This window comes from Myxocyprinus asiaticus, chromosome 20 (assembly GCF_019703515.2).
Source record: "Myxocyprinus asiaticus isolate MX2 ecotype Aquarium Trade chromosome 20, UBuf_Myxa_2, whole genome shotgun sequence".
NCBI lineage: Eukaryota > Metazoa > Chordata > Actinopteri > Cypriniformes > Catostomidae > Myxocyprinus > Myxocyprinus asiaticus.
The window spans coordinates 35,712,599-35,732,989 of NC_059363.1; the positions used below are offsets into that span (position 1 = coordinate 35,712,599).

General features: G+C 46.3%; 1 protein-coding gene across 2 annotated transcripts in view; it reads right to left on the reverse strand.

The window, feature by feature from the left end:
* The window catches only part of LOC127411220 (60 kDa lysophospholipase-like), a 164,278-nt gene that overhangs the window by 126,246 nt on the left and 17,641 nt on the right, over window positions 1–20,391 (reverse strand). The window contains exon 2 of one of the 2 annotated variants that reach the window (XM_051646627.1): window positions 11,177–11,262. In XM_051646627.1, the coding sequence (XP_051502587.1) occupies window positions 11,177–11,262 (86 nt within the window). Of the gene's footprint in view, window positions 1–11,176; window positions 11,263–20,391 lie in introns of those variants that run through there. The other variant, XM_051646625.1, reaches the window with a different exon arrangement.

The following is a 20,391-nucleotide window of genomic DNA, read 5'->3' on the forward strand; positions in this document are numbered from 1 at the left end:
CGGGACGTGGAGGACTTAAGTGGCCTACAGCCCGTGGTGGTAGACACGATCACTCAGGCTAGGGCTCCCTCTACGTGGTGCCTCTATGTTTTGAAGTGGCGTCTGTTCGCTAAGTGATGTTCATCCTGATGGGAAGACCCCCAGAGATGCGCAGTCGGATCGGTGCTTTCCTTCCTGCAGGAGAGGTTGGAGGGGCGGCTGTCCCCCTCCACCTTGAAGGTGTATGTAGCTGCTATTTCGGCTCATCACAATGCAGTAGATGGTAAGTACTTGGGGAAGTACGACTTGATCATCAGGTTCCTGAGAGGCACTAGGAGGTTGAACCCCTCTAGACCGTGCCTCGTTCCCCTGTGGGACATCTCTGTAGTCCTTCAGGGTCTATGGGGAGCTCCCTTTGAGCCCTTGGAGTCAGCTGAGCTTAAGGCACTCTCTTTCAAGACTGCCCTCCTGACTGTGCTCACTTCCATCAAGTGGGTAGGGGACCTGCAAGCGTTCTCTGTCAGCGAATCATGCCTGGAGTTTGGTCCGGGTTACTCTTATGTGATCCTGAGACCCCGACCGGGCTATATGCACAAGATTCCTACGACCCCTTTTAGGGATCAGGTGGTGAATCTGCAAGCGCTGCCCCAGGAGGAGGCAGACCCAGCCTTGGCGTTGCTGTGTCCGGTGCGAGCTTTACGCATCTATTTGGATCGCATGCAGAGCTTTAGAAGCTCCAAGCAGCTCTTTGTCTGCTTTGGTGGACAGCGGAAAGAAAGCGCTGTCTCCAAACAGAGGATCGCCTATCGCATATCAAGCTCAGGACGTGCCAACCCCTGCGGGGTTACGAGCCCACTCTACCAGGAGTGTGGCGGCCTCCTGGGCCCTGGCCAGTGGTGCCTCTTTGGCAGACATCTGCAGAGCAGCGGGCTGGGCAACACTCAACACCTTTGCTAGGTTCTACAATCTCCGGGTGGCAGGCACAAGCTGGTAAGTTCCAGGACAGCTGGCCAAGTGTACCACTTGTGCATAGTGCCTTTCCCCTCCCTTGAGGGGAAGACATGCGCTCTTGACTCCCAGTAGTGTTCACAGACTGTGATCCCTGGATGACTTCTTCCTTAGCCCTGTGGCAGTTGAGTTTGTGGAAAAACCCGCTGCCGGCTCAGTAAGTGCGCTGATAAGGCCCTGTACTGAGGTAGGTGCTCCGCATGCGGTGGTTCCCCATAGGTAACCCCATGTGTTATATCTTCCGTAAAATCGGTTTCCCTCTTGGTAAACTACGTCTTCCTTGAGCAGAGGGCCCTCTGCTCTGGTCGCCATGCTTGTAGAAACTCCTCCCCCCTTGGATAGGACCTACCATACGACTCTCCACATGACATACTTCCAACAAGACTTGGTAAGATCATGTGATGTATTTCCCTCCACCGCCTGACACATCATTGACAGCAGATGTCTTCACCACATTTTTTACTAATAAGGTTGCAGCCATCAGCAATACATTCTCAGCACCACACCTTGTCAAACACATGTCTCCTGTATGCAACTCTTCTGTCTCCATGTTCTCTCCTCTGACTGACACTGAGGTCTCTAAACTCCTCCTCTCCAACCACCCCACCACCTGTTCCCTTGACCCCATTCCTTCCCAACTTCTCTAGGCCATTTCTCCGTCCATCCTACCTGCACTCACATACATAATTAACACATCTCTACTTACAGGCACTTTTCCCACTACATTTAAGCAGGCTCGAGTAATCCCGCTGCTGAAGAAACCCGCACTTAATCCCACACAAATAGAACACTACAGACCAGTCTCTCTCATACCATTCATGACAAAAACACTTGAAAGGGCAGTTTTCAATCAAATTTCTGCCTATCTCTCACAGAACAAGCTGCTGGATGACAATCAGTCAGGCTTTAAAAGTGGACACTCCACCGAGACCGCCCTGCTGTCTGTCACCGAGTCGCTGAGACGGGCGAAAGCTGAATCCAGATCATCAGTCCTGATTCTGCTGGACCTTTCTGCAGCCTTTGACACAGTCAACCATCAGATATTACTCTCTACCCTTTCCTCGCTGGGCATCACAGGAACTGTACTTGACTGGTTTAATTCCTATCTCTCAGGTAGGTCCTTCAAGGTAGCCTGGAGAGGTGAGGTATCCAAGCCACATCAGCTACTTACTGGGGTACCTCAGGGATCAGTGCTTGGGGCACTTCTCTTCTCTATATACACAACATCACTGGGACCCATCATTCAGGCACATGGTTTCTCTTACCACTGCTATGCTGATGACACACATCTCTACTTGTCTTTTCAGCCCAACGACACCACAGTGACTGCTCAAATTTCTGCCTGCCTGGCGGACATCTCGGCCTGGATGAAGGAGCACCACCTGCAACTCAACCCAGCCAAGACTGAACTCCTTGTCTTTCCAGCCAACCCTGCTGTTGAACGCAACATCACCGCGCAGCTGGGTGCAACTACAGTAACACCTTCCAAATCGGTCAGAAATCTAGGGGTAACCATCGACAACAGACTAAATTTCTCAAAGACCGCAAGATCATGTAGATTTACACTCTACAATATCAGGAAGATAAGACCCTTCCTCTCTGAACATGCCACACAACTGCTTGTCCAGTCACTTGTCATAACTAAACTGGACTACTGTAACGCTCTCATTGCAGGCCTCCCTGCATGTGCAGCTAGACCCCTCCAAATGATCCAGAATGCAGCAGCACATCTGGTCTTTAATGAACCAAAGAGAGCTCATGTTACACCACTCCTTGTCTCTCTCCACTGGCTACCGGTTGATGCAGGTATCAAATTCAAGGCTCTGATGCTGGCATACAGAACAGTCACTGGGTCTGCTCCAGCATACCTAAAATCATTTATGCAGAGCTATGCGCCCACTAGAAGCCTGCGGTCGGCTAAGGAACGTCGCCTTGTTGTACCAACACAAAGAGGCACCGAAACACTTTCCCGGACTTTCAGCTTCATCGTACCATGTTGGTGGAACGACCTTCCCAACTCCATCCATGAAGCTGACTCACTCTCCGTCTTCAAAAAACGACTAAAAACACATCTTTTCCATGAGCACTTAACCAGTCATTAAAAAAAATAAATAAATAATTCTGTTGCACTTTATTCTGTTTTGAATACTATTATGATGCTAGTGATACTTTGTAATACAGCACTTTTCATACCACTGTCTCCTAAGATGATTCGCTTATGTTTTCCTCTCTTGTAAGTCGCTTTGGATAAAAGCGTCTGCCAAATGAATAAATGTAAATGTAAATATGGGCAACCATGTTACCCGGTGAAATGGTTAAAATCACTCTTAAACTTTGTTAAATTCATTAGAACAGACATCGATGAAATAACTTGGTTAAATAATGATACCAAAATATTTTATAATATGCAAAATGTCTTTTCTTTCGGAGCTGAAGAGCTGCAGTAAAAAGCAAGAGACAGGACCAAGAGACCATTCCAAGAGACAAGACCAAGAGAGTTTTAAGAGCAGAAGAGAATTCTACGAGGCAGTTTTTCCTTGGTAGGAAAGTTTTGAACTGAAATTGGCCGCACCCCAAATGTGTCCTGAGCCAATCAAAAGTGGCTTTTCAGAGTCACATGGTCGACTGGTCTGTCCTTTTCAAAGTTGATTTATGATCCTTTGTGTGGAGGATTCTTACAAATTCCTGCTCAAAATATTGCATGTTTAATCATGAACTTTTATATCTTGAAAACGGTGCAAGAGACATGACATTCGTTGTCATCAACATTCTCTACATAAACAAGCAAGCATTTACATACTAAATGTGACATGCTTTCATGAATATTACATGTGTAAGTAACAAGTGGTGTTGTTTTGTTCATTGTAATTCAGGCTGATCTCACAAGTGAACCTTTCAAAGAAAACTTGCTTTTGCTCTGTGTGGAAGTTCAGAAGGTCATGCTGAGCTAAGAGAGAATGTCTTTGGAATGTGCAGATGGGGAGAGGAGGTATCCCAGGGGAGAAACTCATGTCACTGTGTTAGGTCTATGTTGATTTCAGGCCTTGGGACTGTCTTCACGAGTCTCCATTTCCTGATATTGCTGCGGATTTATGCATTAAGGTGATAAGGTGTTACTTGGCCATTTGGTCTTACAGAGGGTTTAAGTTTGTAGAACAAAGAAGGGTCATCTTATTGGTCAGCTCTGTCATTACAAACCCTAGTTGGAGATTAAGCAGGCATGGGAGAGACGGTCTCCTTCAGCAATTTAAGTGCCATGGATTCATTTTTATGACTCTCTAATGGCTCTCTCTGATCTGTGGAATGTGGTGTTGTGTTAATTTGATGGCTTTGTTCGTGGATAATCATACAGAAGAAACACCTGTGAAATGATATCAAGAAAAACATTAAAAAATTGCTTTTGATCCATGCCAAGTCCCAGGAAAAGTGTATACAAGTCTAAAGTCTGCACAAATATTGCCAGAATTGACTTCGCGTGTATTTGAATATGTTTTATCCAAAATTAATCTCCATATGCTGGCACACTTAAGGTATATGGAATTTTGGTCACAAACATGGCGGTGTGGTCATACAGTGACGTCACATGAAACAGGTCAACAGGTTTGGTGTAGGTTTTACATTTAGGTCTGTTTCGATACTCTCACCTCAAAGAATCTCTTTTCTATGTCGGGACTGACACCAACAGTGCGTTGCTCAAAGCAACAGATGATGCATATCTCAAGTCCAGCAAGGAGTTTCAGAGTCTCCACTAGGGGCACGGAGCCGGATGAATTATGAATAAAAGTGAGTGATGACCACACATTACAATGACAGATAACATTTTTGAAACTCATGATTATATTGTTAGTAGGCTAGTATTGTTGTCTTTTTTTGTATAGCTTGATAAATAATCATGCTTAGCAGTTCACAGTATGATATATATGCTTTCGTTGTCATTTGTGGGGAAGCGCTTATGATGCTTAAACAATCTGCAGTGCTAAAGTCTCTTAGTAGAATTGTAGACGCAAATTGTAATTAAGGATATTTAGACTTGTTCTGGTCATATGAGTGCTTTTGGTTCGATGCAATTAATTAAAATTTGGCACCATAGGCACAAAGGCGTAACTTGCAAATATGGTCAATGAATGAATCTAAACTAATTTTTTTGGTGAATTTAATCAAAAATACCAATCAATGAAATAAATCAAAATCACCACCACTACTTCCATTCCACAAAGTTTCATGTAATGTTCTGTTGCTGTGTTCTACTATAATATATGATGGTTTTATAATATAATGCCACTAGATGCCAGTGCACTGTCATAAATACTGTAGAGAAACTCAGAATATTGAGTAAAGACAGCTCGGAAATTGGCTCTGTTAATAATACATCCCTGCTATCTGGGTGGCTTCAGAAGACTTAAACATTAGCGCACAGGTCATGATCGACTACTTTCATGTTTTCATGCTGTTTTTGTCCATTTTGGAGATTAACAGACTTGGTCACTGTCCTTATATGGAAAAGAGCTTCATGAAGATTCTTCACAAATCCTCATTTGGAGCAATGTAGGGTGGGCAGAAGTTTAATTATCTAAGCAAAATATTACACTATAAAATAATAATTATTATTACAACTTGGACTTTTCCGTGGATGCTATCAAATTTTGGGCGAGATATGCCATAGTTATGGTGTCAATGAGCCAGTGGGCGATCCTCTGCTTGGAGACAGCGCTTCCTTTTCGCTGTGCACCAACGCAGACAAAGAGCTGCTCAGAGACTCTAAAGGTCTGTGTGCGATCCAAATAGATGCGTAAAGCACGCATCGGACATAGCAACGACAGGGCTGGGTCTGCCTCCTCCTGGGGCAGCGCTTGCAGGTTCACCACCTGGTCCCTGAAAGGAGTGGTGGGAACCTTGGGCACATAGCCCGGTCGGGGTCTCAGGATCACTTGAGAATAGCCCAGACCGAACTCCAGGCACGTTTTGCTGACAGAGAACGCTTGCAGGTCACCTACCCTCTTGCTGGAAGTGAGCGCAGTCAGGAGGGCAGTCTTCAAGGAGAGTACCTTAAGCTCGGCTGACTGCAAAGCTCAAAGGGGGCTCTCTGTAGACCCTGAAAAACTACAGAGGTCCGATGAGGGAACGAGGCCTCCTGGCGCCTCTTAGGAACCTGATGATCAGATCATGCTTCCCTAAGGGCTTACCGTCGACTGCGTTGTGGTGTGCTGCTATGGCAGCAATGTACACCTTCAAGGTGGAAGGGGACAGCCTCCCTTCCAACCTCTCTTGCAGGAAGGAAAGCACTGATCTGACTGCGCATCTCTGGGGGTCTTCCCGAGGGGAAGAACACCACTAAGCGAACAGACGCCACTTAAAAGGCATACAGGCGCCTTGTAGGGGGAGCCCTAGCCTGAGTGAACGCGTCTACCATCGCAGGTGGGAGACAGCTTAGGTCTTCCACGTCCCATCCAGGGGCCAGACATGGAGATTCCAGAGGTCTGGGCACGGGTGCCGGATGGTGCCCCTTCCCTGAGAAAGAAGGTCCTTCCTCAGGGGAATTTGCCCGGGGGGAGCTGTCACGAGGAGCGTGAGGTCCGAGCACCATGTCTGGGTGGGCCAGTAGGGTGCTTACCAGGACGACCTTCTCCTCGTCCTATCTGACCTTGCACAGGGTCTGTGCAAGCAGGCTCACTGGGGGAAAATGCATATTTGCGAATGCCAGGGGACCAGCTGTGTGCCAGCGTGTCTATGCCGAGGAAGGCCTCGGTCAGGGCGTACCAGAGCAGGCAGTGGGGAGGATTCTTGGGAGGCGAACAGGTGCACCTGTGCCTGTCGAATCGACTCCAAATCAGCTGGACCACCTGAAGGTGGAGTCTCCACTCTCCCTTGAGGGTAACCTGTTGTGACGGCGTGTCTGCCGAAGTGTTGAGGTTGCCCGGGATGTGAGTGGCTTGCAGCGACTTGAGGTGCTGCTGACTCCGTTGGAGGAGACGGCGGGCGAGTTGTGACATACAGCGGGAGCGCAGACCGCCTTGGCGGTTGACATATGCTACCGCTGCCGTGCTGTCTGTCCGAACTAGCACGTGCTTGCCCTGGATCAACAGCCGGAACCTCCGCAGGGCGAGCAGAATTGCCAGTAACTCGAGGCAGTTGATGTGCCAACGCAGCCGTGGACCCGTCCAGAGGCCGGCGGCTGCATGCCTGTTGCCAACGGCGCCCCAGCCCGTTTTGGAGGCATCTGTCGTGACCACGACGCGCCTGGAGACCAGTTCTAGGGGAACACCTGCTCGTAGAAACGAGAGGTCGGTCCAAGGGCTGAAAAGACGGTGACAGACCGACGTAATGGCCACGCGGTGTGTCCCGTGGCACCATGCCCATCTCGGGACTCGAGTCTGGAGCCAGTGCTGAAGCGGCCTCATATGCATCAACCCGAGCGGGGTGGCCACCGCCGAGGATGCCATATGCCCCAGGAACCTCTGAAAAAGTTTCAGTGGAAACGCTGTTTTCTGTTTGAATGCCTTCAAACAGGCCAGCACCGACTGGGCGAGCTCGTTCGTAAGGTGCGCTGTCAAGGAGACTGAGTCCAACTCCAAACCGAGAAAAGAGATGCTCTGAACCGGGAGGAGCTTGCTCTTTTCCCAGTTGACCCGAAGCCCTAGTCGGCTGATGTGTGAGAGCACCAGGTCCCTGTGTGCGCATAACACGTCTCGAGAGTGAGCTAAGATTAGCCAGTCATCGAGATAGTTGAGAATGCGAATGCCCACCTCCCTTAACGGTGCAAGGGCAGCCTCAGCGTTCTTCGTAAAGACGCGAGGAGACAGGGACAGGCCGAAAGGGAGGACTTTGTACTGATACGCCTGACCCTCGAATGCGAACCGCAGGAAGCGTCTATGTCGAGGAAGGATCGAGACGTGAAAGTACGCATCCTTCGGGTCTACCGCCGTGAAGCAATCTTGATGCTGGACGCTCGCTAGAATGCGTCTTTGCAACAGCATCTTGAACGGGAGTCTGTGTAAAGCCCGGTTCAGTACTCGCAGGTCCAAGATGGCCGCAACCCACCGCCTTTTTTCGGTACAATGAAGTAGGGGCTGAAAAACCCTTTCTTCATCTCGGCTGGAGGGAAAGGTTCTATCGCGTCCTTCCGTAGGAGGGTAGCGATCTCCGCGCAAGGTAGCAGCGTTTTCGTCTTTCACCAAGGTGAAGTGGACACCACTGGACCTGGGCGGATGCCCGGCGAAGTGAATCGCGCAGCCGAGTCGGATGGTCCGGACCAGCCCTTGTGACGGACTGGAAAGCGCAAGCCATGCATCCAAGTTCCGCGCAAGGGGGACCAAAGGGACAACGTCATCGGATGTACCAGCAGGTGGGGCCTCGCGGCGGGTGGAGCTCGAGATGCCACGCCACGTTGTGGCCGTGCTGAGTCCGAGGACATCGAAGCACTTACCTGGCTCCTTGTGACCACCCCCGAAACAGCCTGGGACGGGGGAGGAAGAGGCCTGTCCTCGTGACCCATGGAGACTGTCACATCGGGGGCGGATTTGTGCCACAGCTGGGCGCTCAGGGCGGGAGACCGCCACTGGTGCGCCAACCTGCTAAATGGAGTGGTGGACGGTGGTCGTGATGCCAGCCGTACACACCGGATATGTGACCCAGGGAACAAGGAAACCACTCTTGCTGAGCTCTTGAGTACTGCAGCCACTTGGGCATGCAGCGCAATTAAATGCAAAAGGTAACAAAAAGATGAAGATCTGCTTACCAGCTCCAGAGCAGCGGGTTTCGTTGTCCCTGGGTCGCCCATCTCAAGGGCGCTTTGAAGCCTTTCACGGGTTCTGGGCAGCCGCGAGACGGGTGGCGTCTGCTTCCTGCGGTGGGCTCCACGCCGGGGCCTGGCCGAAGGGGCGGGCTGCGGCGGAGCCGGTGCAGTCACCGCAGGGGGACGCCCTTGGTGATGAGTAGATGGGGTGCGGGATCTTGAGCCGCGCCGGGGCAGGATAAGCTGGCTAGCATCCATCTACTGCTCTACCATCGAGAACTGCTGGGCAAAGTCCTCGACGGTGTCGCCGAATAGGCCCGCCTGGGAAATGGGGGCAGCAAGGAATCATGTCCTGTCGGCCTCACCCATCTTGACCAGGTTGAGCCAAAGGTGGCGCTCCTGGACCATTAGTGTGGCCATCGTCCGCCCGAGAGACCGCGCCGTGACCTCCGTCGCTCGGAGAGCGAGGTCGGTCACCGAGCTCAGTTCCTGCATCAATCCCTGTGCGGAACTACCCTCGTGCAGTTCCTTTAGCGCCTTGGCGGACTTGCAGGAGAGCCATGATGTGCAGGGCGGAGGCGGCTTGTCCAGCGGCACCGTAGGCCTTGGCCGTCAGAGACAATGTAAACCTACAGGCCTTGAACAGGGGCTTTGGGCACCCGCACCAGGTGGCGGTGCTCTGCGGGCATAGGTGCACCGTGAGCGCCTTTATCCACCGAATAACCCTTGGCCGCCCCACCATCGAGGGTAGTGAGAGCGGGGAAGCTGAAAAGATCGGGACTGGGCAGTAAAAAGTGCCTCCCACGACCTTGTCAGCTCTTCATGCACTTCCGGGAAGAAAGGAACGGGGCGGGGCGTGGCTTTGAGCGGCGCCGCGAGCCCAGGAACCAATCACCGAGCCGAGAGGGTTCAGGGAAGTGCGGTGAAATCCACTCTAACCGACGCTCACGGCTGTCCGGGAAAGCATGTCGTCATCTCCGCGTCAGCCTGTGACTGCTGAGGCTTCCGACTGGACGAGCCCGCTCTCCAATGCTGTGCTCGAGATCTCATCACTTTCGCGGGCTCCGAATAAGAGGTCGAACTCGCCGTGAGACGAGCCGGCGGACTCACCCGGAAGCCCGATCGGGGCAGACGAGCGTGCTGGGGAATGGGAGGTCCGCAGGGGAGATACCCGGTGGAGACGGTCCCATTGGGGTCCCCAAATCGCCCCCAGTGCTAGCCACGCTGGCCTCAAACCCGTGGGTAAAAGGACCGAGGCGGGAGCCTCTGGGGTGACTCGCTTTCTTACGAAGGCGAGCCGCAACCACAACGTTGCCATGGACATATTCTCGCAATGAGAACATGACCATCCACGAACGCTGTCTCCGCATGAGCAGTGCCCAGACACGAAAGACAGTGATCGTGACCTTTAGAAGGCAAGAGATAACGAGCACAACCAGGAATAACACACAATCGGAAAAGCGTCTTTAAAAAGACGTTCCGTGTGTGCGCTCTTTTAGAGAAATATATACTCTTTTAGAGGGGAAAAATGCTCTTTCAGAAAATATACTCTCTAGTTTTTCTGCCGAAGCGCCCAGGGGCGTTCTCTGCAGTGCACCAGTGCAGAGGAGGGAGAAGCCACTGAAATGCGCCGTCAGATCCAGCAGAGGTGAATGAACAGTAGTATTCAGCTCAGTGAGCGTGACCGTTCGGCTCCGAAGAGAAAATCTGAATGAGTGGTTGCATACCAGCTCCTTTTATACCCGTATGTTCGGGGGAGTGGCATGTAAATACCACTCGCCAATTTTCATTGGCCTTTTATCAAAGACCAGAGGTGTCTCGGGCTCCCAAGAGTGACCCCTAGTGTCACTACATCGACACCAACGTCGAGTGAGTGACAGATAGGGAACCATTGTTTATGATTACCAGAATTCTCCATTGTCGACCACAGAAAGGCAATTTTTGTGGTCCTCTGCACTCACTGTCTTCCACAAGGGTGATCTAAAATAATTATTGTATATATGGGTTTATTAAAATTATATGTGTTTTCATGAGCCATACAAACATCTCAAGGGCCCTGACATTAAAAAAAGGAAAAAAGGAAAAAAGAAAAGAAAAGAACATCTTAAAATCCACCCTCAACATTTGCACTGTAAAGAGTGTAAACACTGTTAAGATTCTATTTCTACTTGATCAAATTCTTAAAAAATAGTTTTGTTGGTGTAATCTGATGTAGTCATTTTAAATCAACTTGTTGACTTGCATTAAACCAGTTCATTTAGATGTTACCACATGAAGCACATTATTTAGGTTACAAGACCTAACAAAGCATTTTTTTACTTTCATATTAAACCTGACCTTGTTACAGCACATTAATTTGATGAAAGAATGCATATCAGAAGCTGGTGTGTAGCTTTTTCCCAAATTTGTGAATGAAGTACTTTAAGATGTAATAATTTGCATTAAACCAGCTCTTACTTGTCACTCCAGGCTCCTTTCCAGTTGCCATGTCCCCATGGGTTTAACAATCTCACCAGCCGAACAGAGTTTCCTTCACTCGTAACCTATAGATCACAAGACATCATACTGTCAGATTCAAAGACTTATTAAAAGAGCAACCTTTAGAGTTTGCAGGAAATAATTTTCTAAAAATAAAAAAAAAAGATTCACAAAAGTACACATACACCAGGGGTGTCATGTTCGACATCCCCCCCACCCCCCTCCACACACACACACACACACACACACACACACACACACACACACACTTAGTGCCCTGGCGACAAGACTAAAGGAAAAAAACATTTTCTTTTAATTATTTTTTTTTTTTACAACTTAGAAGTTCCCTAAAATTGTAAAATGAGTTAATCAAGAAGGGCAGTTTTTAAATTGCATTCAAGAGGACCGGGGTTCAAATCCAGACCTATTTTGTTTTTACAAAATCCAAGCAAAACTTCAAATGAACTCAACAACCAGTAATCACTGAGCACTTCCATCATATGAAAAGAGCAGCTCTGACATTTTGCCAGCACTTTGGAGCTAGACTTGTGGGCGATGCATGTGCGCCTGTCTCCAGCTCACATTCTGTCATTACGCCAGTATCTTGTGATGTTCAGATGTGTTCTCCCTGCGAGAACATTTCACAGGCTTTTGGGACTTATGATCGTGGTGTCCGCTGTCATTCCCCTGGGCTTGCTGCATGCAAGACCTTTTTCAATGCTGTATGAACTCCACAATGGGACTTCAACCACTGAGGCAAGCGCTTCGTCCCTTCAGAGTGATGCGTGGGTGCTTCCAGGCTCTATTGCCATGGAAACTGACCCATTTTCTGATATCAGGCATTCCGTTGGGACAGGTCTGTCAAGGCTAAGTGGTAACAACAGACACCTCCTCCGTGGGTTGGGGCGCAGTATACACCAGTGGCTGGATTGACACATACACTGTCTGGAGATGTTAACGGTGCTGCTCGTGCCATACTAAGACTTGCACATTGCATCCTTCTGTGGGCACAGAATAATGTACTGTTTCTATGCCGTACATGTTCTGGGCCAGTTGAATTTAGGGGTGGATCTCCTGTCCAGACAGGGTCTGTTACCAGGAGAATGGACATCACATCCTCAGATTGTGGAACAAATATGGAGGAAGTTCGGCAGAGTGGAAGTGGACCTGTTCGTTTCGAGGGAGACGTCGCGCTGTCCCCTCTGGTCTCGCTCTTGGCACTGCTGGGCATCGATGCGCATTTATGGAAGTTATGGGTGTTTCTCCTCAACGGGCCACTCTTCTGAATGATGGTTTATTCCCCGCTGTGGTTGACACCATTCTAAATGCTAGAGCTCCATCAACAAGGAGGATCTATACATTTATTGGCGTATTTTCGTTTCTTGGTGTATAGCGTGAAGTGAAAATCCAGTTCACTGCCCTGTCGGTACAGCGTTTCGGGACCAGGGTTACTCCGGCAATGCTTAAAATCTATGTTGCCGCTACAGTGGCTGAACATGCGCTTATGTCTCTGTTGGTAGACATTCTCTCGTGTCTCATTTTATGCGCAAGGTACGCAGGCTTAGACCTTTTCTTCCCGTCCATGTCCTTTTATGCAATTTATCTGTTGTGTAAGAGGTGCTCTCGAGTGCTCCATTTAAGCCTTTGACAACAGATATCGTTAAGTTTTTGACTCTTAAAATGGCCCTGCTAGTGGGATTGACATCGTTTAAGAGAGTTGGTGATCTGCATTTCCTGTCGATAAATCCCTTGTGTATGGATTTTGCACCAGGGTGTTCAAGGGTTGTGTTAAGACCTCGTTTGGGCTATTTGCTAAAGGTTATTTCTACGTCATTTCACTCGCAGACTATTCATTTTCAGGCTTTCGCTCCTTCCCCATTTGAGTCGGAGGAGCATGAAAGGTTACATATGCTTTGCCAGGTGCTGTGAGTTTATGTTGACCATACTAGCCAATGGCGTAAGTCAGAACAGTTGTTTGTGAGCTTTGGTGGCCGCAACAGAGGTGATTTGGTGTCCAAGCAAAGACTTTCTCATTGGCTTATTGATGCAATTTCGAGTGCTTACGAAGCGCGTGGTTTACCTTTGGTATTTGCTCTCCTCGATTCCTAGAAGGAGGCACAAAGTCCATTGTCTATCACCCTCTAAAACAAAAGCATCGCCTTGACCAACTCGTTCCCCATCGCGAGCCACTGGGGATAATCGAGGGAAAGATGGCTAGAGATGCATCCTCTGAGGACATTTGTATGGTGGCAGGGTGGTCCTCTCTGCATACATTTGTTAGATTTTATAATCTGGATATACCCAGGTTATCTCTGTTGGAACAGGAGTAAATGCATAATTCCTTTTATTTAGATGCTTTAGCTCGCATGTGCACCACTATATGCTTGCAACATGGCCTTGGACATTTGTCAGCTACTGTTCGCATAGCATGAATGTATTTAGTTCTCATAGCGATCATCCGCAGTTCGAGTTCCATGAAAGGGACCTTGGACATACTCTATAGCAGCTGCATAGGCTCATGCCTTTTGCAGAAAATCTGACTCGATGGCGCGAAAGCGAGCAGCTTTATGGAGCCGGTGACGTAGCTCCCCAGGGAGCGTCGCTTAAGCGCCATAAGCCAATAAATTGGCATGACTGTATAAGGGCTTCAGACCACGTGCACAGCAAAAAAATCTGGTGTACAATTTGAGTCAATTTTAACACTCCTGAAATGTACAGTACATATGACTACCTCCATTTCGGAGTTAAAATAACACTTTTAAAAGTGTTAAATATGTACATTACGCACAGAGTACATTTTAACACTGTGAGAGGTTAGTCATACATCCAACAGCAGTGTATGTTTAACTCTTCATAGTGTTCTCTCATTCCACCAGTGTTCATATGTGCACCTCGGTAAGGTTAAATAAACACCTGAAATTTGTTAATTTATAGTAAAGTACTTGTTTCTTTATAATTGATTTGTGTGATTCCAGTAATGACAAACAAACATGTAGAAAAAAAAAAAAAAAAAAAAAAAAAAAAAAAAATATATATATATATATATATATATATATATATATATATATATATATATATATATTTATTATTGTAATAGCAAATAGCTTTTTTTTTTTTTTTGGGAGGAATATAATTATTTCATAAATAAAAGCAATATATTGAACCATTTGCAATTTGACATGCAATAAATACAATCACACACACCATAATGTAACTTGACTGTACTCTGATAAATCAGAAATTAGTGCAAGAGGTTAAAGAAACATTTCACTGCCATGCAGTGAAACTAATTCAAAAGTTTTGGCTGTAAGTCCTTAACCCAAGAGAGGTCAATGTTGTAGATTGTCATCTGGATGATGTATACATGGTTTTTAAGCAGTGGGTGTAAAAGATATTAATGACGAAATGTGCTTTAAAAAAAGTTCATCAGAAGCAGCAAGAGAAGTCTTCACTTTGCCTGACATGGTATGAGTTGTCCATCTAACGCAAAATAGTGGATGTTGTTCTTCGCCAAGCCAACTGCAAGGAGATGTGGTTGAAGGTCGTCAGTCTTTGTAGCATGCTCAGTCAGACTACAGCAAAACTAAAATGATAATGGAATATAGTCTCACGTCTTTGGTCATGAAGTCATTTGAGAGACTGGATTTGGCCTACCTGAAAGGACATCACTGGACCCCTGCTAGACCCCCTTCTGTTTGCTTACCGAGCAAACAGGTCTGTGGATGATGCTGTCAACATGGGACTACATTATATCCAGGAACACCTCGATAGACCTGGGACTTATGCAAGGATCATATTTGTGGTTTTCAGTTCAGCCTTCAATAACATCATGCCTGATCTTCTCTCAACCAAACTGACCCAGCTCTCCGTGCCAACCACAATCTATCGGTGGATCAGTAGCTTTCTGACAGGTAGGCAGCAGCTAGTGAGACTGGGGAAAATCACATTCAGGACCCTCATTATTAGCACTGGTACTCCTCAGGGATGCATTCTCTCTCCACAGCTCTTCTCCCTGTACACAGATGACTGCACTGCAAAGGTCCCCTCTGTCAAGGTCCTGAAGTTTTCAGACGACACCACGGTCATTGGCCTCATCCGTGATGGTGATGAGTCTGCATACAGAAGGGAGGTTGAACAGCTGGCTGTCTGGTGTGGTCAAAACAACCTTGAGCTCAACACGCACAAAACAGTGGGGATGATAGTGGAGTTCAGGAGAATCCTTGTGTAAGTGAGCACACTTGGCAATAAAGCTCATTCTGATTCTGATTCTGAAATAACAAAAATAGGCTTCAATTTAAATTATGAAATGTATAAGGCTACCCAGATTCAGTTTTAATCATTTAATCTCAAACACTCTCGGTTTTATATGAAATATAGATGTGATGTTATAAAAAAAAATCAAATAAAAAAAAGACGTTGGAACTGACTTCTATTTATGTATGTTGAAAAATAAAACAACTATACATATGCATATTTGCTTCATTGTAGAAGTATTTATTAGTACTAGATTTTGTTATCTGTACCACTGGATTTGTTAAATTGCATTTTTATGAGCACATGAATATTATCACATAATAACTATCACAACACCAATGACAAAAAATGGGACACATTTCTGAAATAAAATAATTCAAAAAGGAATTAAAGTCAAGTTTTCCTTTATGAATAATAACAATTTCAAGATGTTAATAAATAATTAATACATGATACAAACAAACTGGGCGTGGAGTAAAATTATTGAGACATTTTATATTCTAAGGAATCTGTAAAGAAGAATTTATTTAAAATGTAGATGGAAATTAAAAATTAAAATTAGAAATGAGAAATTAGATAGAACCAAGGGCCTATTTAACAGTCTACATAGTTCGATTAGAATTATAAAGTTCATCTAAATAAAAAGCTTGTTTGTAGTACTGTTTCAGCAGCTTCTGTCTGTTTCTTTCTCACAAATGTTGGTTTGGGGATGGTTTGATTTCCTGCCAACATTTACCAACAACCTATTATAGATAATGCATTCATACATGCACAACAGTTTAATAAATGCAGCTGTCTCTATTTACCATTAAATATTAATGTGAAAATGTAGTAATGTTTTACTTAATAGATAAAGTAAATAGTAGCTTTACTGAACTTAATATTGTTCTGAAATGTTAAAGTTTGTAAGTCACAATCAGCTGATATTATAGAACAAATTTTGACACATAGGAACACTGTAACGTTCTGTAACGTCTGTATCAATGTTGCTAGCACTGGCAATGACAAAGACGATGACGATGAAGTAAAGAACCCAAGTGCAAATTTATTCCAACGTGTAATCCAAAAACCCTAACTACAAACATGAATGAAACATAAACATGAACTTGACTTAGACATAAACTTGGCTTGACATAAACTAGACTTGACATGAACTTGAACTCACAACCAAAAAGTTACATCAACAAACAATTCCTGACAATGGACCATGGAAAACATGAGGGTTAAATACATGACATGGGAGAACACATGACAACGATAACCAATAAACACTAAGAACTCTAAACAAGATAACAAGACAATCAACCAATGAAAACAAGACACATGAACATGGAGGGAAACATGAAATCACATGACAAGGGAGCCACATGACATGAAACAGGAACTAGATTTAAAAATAAAAGACATGAAAAACATGAACCAACAAAATACACATGACATATCCCCCCCACTAAGAGGCAGCTCCCGACGCCCCAACACATAAACAAAACACATTAAACATAGCATAAACCCAAAGTTCTGTAGGGAGTTGTGGGGGGAGGGGGGGGGGGTCTTGAAACGTGGCTAAGCAAGAAATGTCATGGGGCGTGGCCTGGCAGAGTCAATGGAAAGTGGGGCCCTGAGAGGCTCAAGGGGCGGAGCCATGGAAGGCGGGCCATGAGAGACTTGAGGGGCAACACCAGGGAACTTGGTGCCCAGAGAGTAGCCGATGACTTGAAGAACCATGGTGGAGCCGGAGGTTCAGAGAACCAAGGTAGTGCCCAAGGCTCGGAGGTCCGAGGTGGATCCAGTGGGACTGAGGACCAAGGCGGAGCTGTAGGGAAGGAGGTCCCCAGTGAAGCCGCAGGCTCGGATTGACGAAGTGTAGCTGTGAGATTGGAGAGCTCAGGCGGAGCCAGATGACTGACTGATCAAGGCAGAGCTGGAGGGACGAGGGACCCTGGAGAAGCCGATTGGCCGAAGGACCACGGTGGAGCCAAAGGGAGATAGAGCCAAGGTGTAACTGAGGGATCGGAGAACCAAGGCGGAGTCCAGGGCTCAGAGGGTCTAGGCGAATTTGGAGGGTTGGAAGTTCCCCTTGTCTGATCCTGAGAAAGCGTCCATAGGGTGGGTACAATGGTGGGAACCATCTCCAGGTCCAATAGCTCAGATGTGGCTATGACATGGCATGGAACAGACTCAAGCGTGGCTGTGATGTGGCATGGAGCAGGCTCAGGAGTGGCTGTGACGTGACATGGAGCAGGCTGAGGCATTGCTGTGACATGGCATGGAGCTCTGGCTTGGCATCCGCCTCCCCCACAGTGAATGTAGAACCAATAATCTGTAGGGCAAGGTAAATATACTGAGCCAGGCTGTGGGTACTCTGACCGTCTGGCATCAGCAAAGCGATAGACTCAGTTAATCCAAAATGGAAAATGTCTTTGAGGGCAATCCTCTTGGCATACAAAAGTCCTCCACGTAATCCTCCAGGGTTTAGTGAAATCTCTAAATCCAATTAGAATCAAAATCAAACCAGGAACACAGCCACCAAGAAAACAGCAGTATCCACTGAAACAAGAGGCTGTAGAAGGTATTAGAAAGACTATTGAGGGATTACTTAAGGCAGGGGTACTGATTGAAATATCTAGTTGTTGCAATACACCCATACTGCCAGTTGCTAAGGCAGATAGATCAAAATGGTGTTTAGTGTATGATTTGAGAGCAATCAATGAGGTGGTAGAGGATTGGCCTGCAGAAGTTCCAAATCCACATACGCTGTTGACTAATGTTCCACCTGCTGGCAATTATTTTACTGTAATTGATCTGTGTTCTGCCTTTTTCAGCATTGCTCTAGCAGAAAAAAGCAGACACCTTTTTTCATCCACCTATTAAGGTAAACAGTATACTTACACCAGAATGCCCCAGGGATTCAAGCGTTCACCACATGTGTTCAACCAAGTGTTAAAAACTGATTTGGAAGATCTCAGACTTGATAGCACATTAATACAGTATGTAGATGATCTTCTGACTTGCTCATCAACATTAGAACAATACCATCAAGATTCTATCAAAGTGCTTACTAAGTTGGCTGAGGGAGGCCACAAGGTCTCTAAAGAAAATTTGCAATACTGCCTACCGCAGGTAGAATACTTAGGACAAATTATTGCACACAAAACTAAGGCTATATCCCCCAGTCATTTGGAGGGAATTAGTAAAGCACCTCAACCACAGACAGTGGGACAGATGATGACCTTTTTAGGAATGACAGGTTTTATCATATATCAAAGTCAGTGAACTGTTCAGATTTTCTTATCACTAGTCCTGAGAGAGAGAGAGTAGGACTTGATTGGTTAAAGAGATGGCAATGACATCTTTCAAATGTAAAACTCAAGATATTTATTAACAATAAAAAACATATTTTTCTCACACTCTTGAAAGATAATATTAGAGTAATTTGCACAGAATAGCATAGATTCACCCTAGAAATCAATATAAATAAATAACATCATGGTTATGTGCAAAGTTCAATGAGCTAAAGCGTCTTAATAAAAAGAAGGAATTATGAGTTTACTCCTGTTGCAACAGAGAAAACCTGGGAAGCAGGAGTCAAACCCTCATCCAGATTATAAAATCTAACAAATGTATGTGGAGACGACCACCCTGCCGCCATACAAATGTCATCCAAGGACACACCTCTAGCCAAAGCCCATGTGGATGCCATGCTCCTCGTAGAATGGGCTCGAATACTCGAAGGTGAAGGTGAACCGCGCACTTCGTAAGCACTTGAAATTACATCAATAAGCCAATGAGACAGTCTTTGCTTGGGCACTGAAACACCCCTGTTGAGGCCACCAAAGCACACATACAACTGTTCTAACTTACACCACTGGCTAGTACGGTCAACATAAACTCACAGTGCCCAAACTAGGAAAAGCATATGCCATCTTTCATGCTCCTCCGACTCAAATGGGGGAGGACAGAAAGGCTGAAAACTAATAGTCTGTGAGCGAAATTATGTCAAAAATAGCCATAGGCAAATAGCCCAAATGAGGTCTTAACACCTTGAACACCCTGGCACAAAATCCATACATAAGGGATTGATAGACAGGGCATGCAAATCACCAACTCTTCTAAACGATGCCAATGCCACTAGCAAGGCCGTTTTAAAAGTCAAAAATGTATCAGAGACTCTTGTCAAGGGCTCGAACGGAGCACCCGAGAGCGCCTCTAAAACAACAGATAAATCCCATAAAGGAACACGGATGGGATGAAAGGGTCTAAGCCTGTGTACCCCGTGCATAAAACGAAAGACAAAAGAATGTCTACTGACAGAGACTCTATTGATTAGCGCATGCTTCTGCAAAAATTCCAGCACTTTACTGAGGGCAGTGAACTGGATTTTCACCTCATGCTGTTTACCAAGAGGCAAACATACGCCAGCTGAATGTATAAAGCCTCCTAGTTGATGGAGCTCTAGCATTTATAATGGTATCAACCACAGCAGGGGATAAACCATCATTCAAAAGAGTGCCCCATTGAAGGGCCATACCCATAACATGATATTACATTATATTACATGGTGGCGTAGTGGCGTAGTGGGCTAATGCTCAGAACTAGTAAGCAGAAGGTTGCTGGTTCAATCCCCACAGCCACCACCATTGTGTCCTCGAGCAAGGCACTTTACTCCAGGTTGCTCCAGGGGGACTGTCCCTGTAATAAATGCACTGTAAATCGCTTTGTATATAAGCATCTGCCAAATGCATAAATGTAAATGTAAACTTCCACAAGTCCAGCCGGAGATGCCAAATGCTTCCCGTGCAGCAGACTGATCAGTAGAAACACGTAAAGATGATGATGTGCTAGCCAATGAGGACATGGCTGCCTTGAATCTCTGGGAGGACACCAGCAGCACCGTGAACATCTCCAGACAGTTTATGTGCCAATATTGCTGCTGGCCCATC